This window comes from Anas acuta, unplaced genomic scaffold (assembly GCF_963932015.1).
Source record: "Anas acuta unplaced genomic scaffold, bAnaAcu1.1 SCAFFOLD_235, whole genome shotgun sequence".
Lineage (NCBI taxonomy): Eukaryota > Metazoa > Chordata > Aves > Anseriformes > Anatidae > Anas > Anas acuta.
In genome coordinates this window covers 74,368-79,940 of record NW_027076287.1, presented here as the reverse complement: position 1 = coordinate 79,940, position 5,573 = coordinate 74,368, and the positions used below count along the sequence as shown (strand labels likewise).

Here is a 5,573-nt window from a genome sequence, read left to right as displayed (position 1 = left end):
CAGCGCCTCGTGTTGGGGACACCGACAGCAAGAAAAGGGGGGGGACACCAACACGGGGGGGGGCACCACGACCCGGGGGGGCCACAATAATTCAGAGGGGTCAGAATAATTCAGGGGGGTCACAATAATGTGGGGGGGGGCACAATAAAAACCCGTGCGTCACCGCTGCGCCCTCGGCACTGTTGCGCACCGGAGCGCACAAGGGCGCAAAAGGATATGGGGGGGTCCGAATAATTCAGGGGGGTCCAAATAATGCGGGGGGGTCAGAATAATGTGTGGGGGACACAATAATTAGGGGGGGTCACAATGAAAACCCGTGCGTCACCACTGCGCCCTCGGCACCGTTGCGCACTGGGGCGAAAAAGGATGTGGTGGGGGTCAGAATAATTCAGGGGGGTCAGAATAATTCAGAGGGGTCAGAATAATGCGGGGGGGGTCACAATAATGCGGGGGACACACTATAATGTGGGGGGGACACAATAATTAGGGGGGGGGTCACAATGAAAACCCGTGCGTCACCGCTGTGCCCTCAGCACCGTTGCGCACCGGAGCGCACCGGGGCGCACCGGTGCCATCCGGGTCCCGCCACCAGCGGCACCAGTTTAACCAGTAGGACCAGTAGGAAGTTAACGCAGGTCATCGGCCGTGAACATGCCGCGGGCTCGGCGCAGCACCGAGTCCTTGGCGGCGTCGTAGGGTGCTCCTTGGAAGGGATCTCCAGCACGGCGGGCAGCGAGCGCGTGTGCGCCTCCACCGCGTGCCGGATGAGCTCGGCGATGCACTGGTTGATCAGGATGATGCCGATGTCCTCCGGCTCAGGAAGCTCCTGGGGGGGGTTAAAGGGGGGGTACAGGGGGGTTAAGGGGGGGGTTAAGGGGTGGGGGGGGGGGTTAGAGGGGGGTGGGGTGGGCATAAAGGGGGTTGGGGTGGTTGTAAAGGGGGATGGGGGGGCCCTAAAGGTCCCCGGGATACCCAAAAAGGCCACCGGGACCACCTAAAAGGCTACCAGGAAACCTTTAAAGGACACCAGGATACCCTAAAAGGACCCCGGTACACCCTAAAAGGACCCCAGAACCCCCTAAAAGGACCCCAAGACATCTATAAATGACCCAGGACACTCCTAAAAGGCCACCGGGACCCCCTAAAAGGCTACCAGGAAACCTTTAAAGGATCCCGGGACCCCCTAAAAGGCTCCTAGGACACCTTTAAAGGACCCAGGACCCCCAAAAAGGACCCCAGGATACCCAAAAAGGCCACCAGGACACCCTTAAAAGGACACTGGGACCCCCTAAAAGGCTCCTAGGACACCCATAAAGGACCCCAGGACCACCTAAAAGGCCCCCAAGACCCTTTAAAAGGCCCTTAGGACACCCATAAAGACCCCAAGACACCCTAAAAGGCCACCAGGACACCTTTAAAGGACAAAAGTCTCTTAGGACACCCATAAAGGACCCCAGGATACCCTAAAAGGCCACCAGGAAACCTTTAAAGGACCCCGGGACACCCCAAAAGGCTCTTAGGACACCAAAAAGACCCCAAGACACCCCTAACAGGCCACCAGGACCCCCCAAAAGGCCCACAGGACACCCATAAAGGACCCCGGGATACCCAAAAAGGCCACCAGGATCCCCTAAAAGGACCACAGGACCCCCTAAAAGACCCCCAAGACATCCATAAATGATCCCAGGACACTCCTAAAAGGCTACCAGGAAACCTTTAAAGGACCCCAGGACACCCCAAAAGGCTCTTAGGACACCGAAAAGACCCCAAGGCACCCCTAAAAGGCCACCAAGGACCCCCCAGAAGGCCACCAGGACACCCATAAAGGACCCCAGGACATCCTAAAAGGACCCCGAGACACCCTTAAAAGGACACTGAGACCCCCTAAAAGGCTCCTAGGACACCTTTAAAGGACCTCAGGACACCCCAAAAGGCTCCTAGGACACCCATAAAGACCCCAAGACACCCCTAAAAGGCCAGCAGGACCCCCCAAAAAGCCCTCCAAGACTTCCATAAGGGTCCCCAGGACCCCCTAAAAGGCCCCCAGGACGCTCAGGGTCTGACCCCCCCCAATCCAAAGAGGGCTCCCCCAGCCCCACCATGGACTCCTGGGGCCTTCGAGCCCCCTCTCTACCTCCCCCAGGACTCGGGACCCCCCCCAGCCCCACCTAAGACCCCTGGGACCCTCAAGACCCCCCCCCAGGCACCCCCAGCACTCGGGACCCCCACACAAGGCCCCCCCCCAGGACTCGGGACACTCGCCCCGCCCCAGGACCCCCCAAAACCCCCTCATCCCGGGTCCCCCTGACCCCTGAACCCCCCCCTCAAGGCCTCAGGACCCCCCCCAGCCCCACCTGGGACCTCCAGGACCCCCCCTCCAGGCCTCAAGACTCCCCCCAAGCCCCACCTAAGACCCCTGGGACCCCCCCTCCCCATACACCCCCAGGCCTCAGGACCCCCCCCAGCCCCACCTACGACCCCAGGACCCCACAACCCCCCCCCATCCCGACTCCCCCTGACCCCCAGGGCCCTCCACCAGGACTCGAGACCCCCCTCAAGCCCCCCCAGGCCTCGGGACCCCCCCATCCCCACTGAGGACCCCCAGGACCCCCCAAACCCCCCCATCTCGGCTCCCCCTGACCCCTGAACGCCCCCCAGCCCCACCTAAGACCCCTGGGACCCCCAAGACCCCCCCTCCCCATGCACCCCCAGGCCTCGGGACCCCCCCATACCCACTGAGGACCCCCAGGACCCCCCAAACCCCCCCATCTCGGCTCCCCCCGACCCCTGAACCCCCCCCAGCCCCACCTAACACCCCCAAGACCCCCAACCCCCCCCATCTCCTATCCCCCTGCCCCTTGGGCCCCCTCCCCTAGGCCTCAAGACCCCCCCTAGGCCTCAAGACCCCCCCCAGCCCCACCTAAGACCCCTGGGACCCCCAAGACCCCCCCTCCCCATACACCCCCAGGCCTCAGGACCCCCCCCAGGCCTCAGGACCCCCCCCCATCCCCACTGAGGATCCCCAGAACCCCCCAAACCCCCAAATCCCGGCTCCCCCCGACCCCCAGGCCCCCCCTCAGGACTCAGGACCCCCCAACCCCCCCCCATCTCCTGTCCCCCTACCCCCTGGCCCCCCTCCCCAAGGCTCACGACCCCCCTCCAGGCCTCAGGACCCCCCCCCCATCCCCACTGAGGACCCCCAGAACCCCCCAAACCCCCAAACCCCGACTCCCCCCGACCCCCAGGCCCCCCCTCAGGACTCAGGACCCCCCAAACCCCCCCATCTCGTGTCCCCCTGCCCCCTGGGCCCCCTCCCCTAGGCCTCAAGACCCCCCCTAGGCCTCAGGACCCCCCCCAGCCCCCCAGGACCCCCCCCCCAGGCCCACCGGAAGGTCTCCTCGATCTCGGCCACGCTGGTGTCCTTCTCCACCACCAGGAAGTTGGCCTTGCGGTGCTTGTTGAGCTCGCCCACCCCCCCCAGCAGGAACCCGGTCACGGTGTCCTCGTCGCCCACCACCGCGATCAGCTTCCCCCTGCCCGCCATGGCGCCCGCCACTTCCGGGTTCGCGGAGGGCTTACAGCGCATGCGCACAGCCAGGACACGCCCCCTTCGCGCCGAAGCCACGCCCCCGTTGCCTCGGCAACCGCCCGGCGGGAAAACCCCCTCCGCACAGCCACGCCCCAAGCCACGCCCAGTATGATTTGACCACGCCCCCCTCCGCGTTGGCCACGCCCCCTCGGTGCTGGGCGCGCCCCGCGCATGCGCAGTGCGCGGTGTCCTTCAAGGACTCGGTGTCCCCGCCCCCCCCCCCCCCCCGGGACCCCCCCCTCGGGGATCCCCATCAATGGGAGCCCCCCCCCAGGACCCCCCCCCCCAACCCCACGACCCCCCCCCAGACACCACCCCGCAGCCCCCCAGGGGGTGTCAGCGCCCCATGACCCCCCCCAGCCCCCCCAATGCCTGGGACCCCCCCAGGACCCCCCCCCAAATAACCACACGTCCCCCCGGGGGGGTGTCAGCACCCCCATAACCCCTGACCCCATTGACCCCAAGTCCCCCACGACCCCCCCTGACCCCCCCACGGCCCCCTTGACCCCAGGACCCCCCCCCAAATAACCAGACGCCCCCCTGGGGGCTGTCAGCACCCCCGTAACCCACTCCCCCCTTGACCCCAAGTCCTCCCACTCCCCCCCCACTCCCCCCTTGACCCCAGAACCCCCCCAAATAACCACACGTCCCCCCCTTGGGGTTGCTGCCAGCACCCCCATAACCCATGACCCCCTTGACCCCAAGTCCCCCCACAACCCCCCCACGCCCCCCCCACTCCCCCCTTGACCCCAAGTTCCCCCAATGACCCCCCCACGACCCCCTTGACCCCAGGCCCCCCTGACCCCATGACCCCCTTGACCCCAAGTCCCCCCACGACCCCCCCACAACCCCCTTGACCCCAGGACCCCCCCCCAAATAACCACACGTCCCCCCGGGGGGGTGTCAGCACCCCCATAACCCATGACCCCCTTGACCCCAACCCCCCCCTACCCCCCTCTTAACCCCAGAACCCCCCCCCAAATAACCACACATCCCCCCGGGGGCTGCCAGCACCCCCATAACCCACAACCCCCTTGACCCAAGTCCCCCCACGACCCCCCTATGCCTCCCCCATGACCCCCTTGACCCCAGAAACCCCGACCCCCTGACCCCATTGACCCCAAGTCCCCCCACGACCCCCCCACTCCCCCCTTAACCCCAGGACCCCCCCCAAATAACCAGACGCCCCCCCGGGGGCTGTCAGCACCCCCACAACCCACAACCCCCTTGACCCCAGGACCCCCTGACCCCACGACTCCCTTGACCCCAGGTCCCCCTACGACCCCCCCCTGACCCCCCTAACCCCCCCCTTGACCCCAGGACCCCCCCCCAAATAACCACACATCCCTCCGGGGGGTGCCAGCATCCCCATAACCCACAACCCCCTTGACCCCAGGACCCTCTGACCCCATGACCCCCCACGACCCCCCCTGACACCCTTGACCCCCAGGACCCCAGGACCCCCCCCCCAAATAACCAGACGCTCCCCCTGGGGGCTGTCAGCACCCCCATAACCCACAACCCCCCTGACCCCCTTGACCCCAAGTCCCCCCACGACCCCCCCACGACCCCCTTGACCCCAGGACCCCCCTGACCCCAGGACCCCCTTGACCCCAAACCCCCCCCAACCCATCCTTGATCCCAGGACCCCCTTGACCCCAAGTCCCCCCACTCCCCCCCCACGACCCCCTTGACCCCAGGACCCCTCCGACCCCATGACCCCCTTGACCCCAAACTCCCCCCTAATGCCCCCTTTGACCCCAGAACCCCCCCCAAATAACCACGTCCCCCCGGGGGGCTGTCAGCACCCCCATAACCCACAACCCCCTTGACCCCAGGCCCCCCCGACCGCATGACCCCCTTGACCCCAAGTCCCCCCACTCCCCCCTTAACCCCAGCCCCCCCCCCAAATAACCACACGTTCCCCCCTTGGGGTTGCTTCCAGCGCTTTTATTGTGCGCTTCGGGGTGGTGGGGGGGTGGGG

At 66.4% G+C, this 5,573-nt stretch overlaps 1 protein-coding gene across 1 annotated transcript; it reads right to left on the bottom strand.

Annotated features, from left to right (window-relative positions):
* Positions 1 to 442: 442 nt before the first annotated feature.
* LOC137849244 (V-type proton ATPase subunit F-like) lies at positions 443 to 3,593 on the bottom strand. The gene is given in 4 exon segments (XM_068668781.1): positions 443 to 697; positions 700 to 810; positions 813 to 826; positions 3,387 to 3,593. Coding segments are annotated over 4 exon segments (396 nt in total). The 5' UTR covers positions 3,587 to 3,593; the 3' UTR covers positions 443 to 626.
* Positions 3,594 to 5,573: the final 1,980 nt, after the last annotated feature.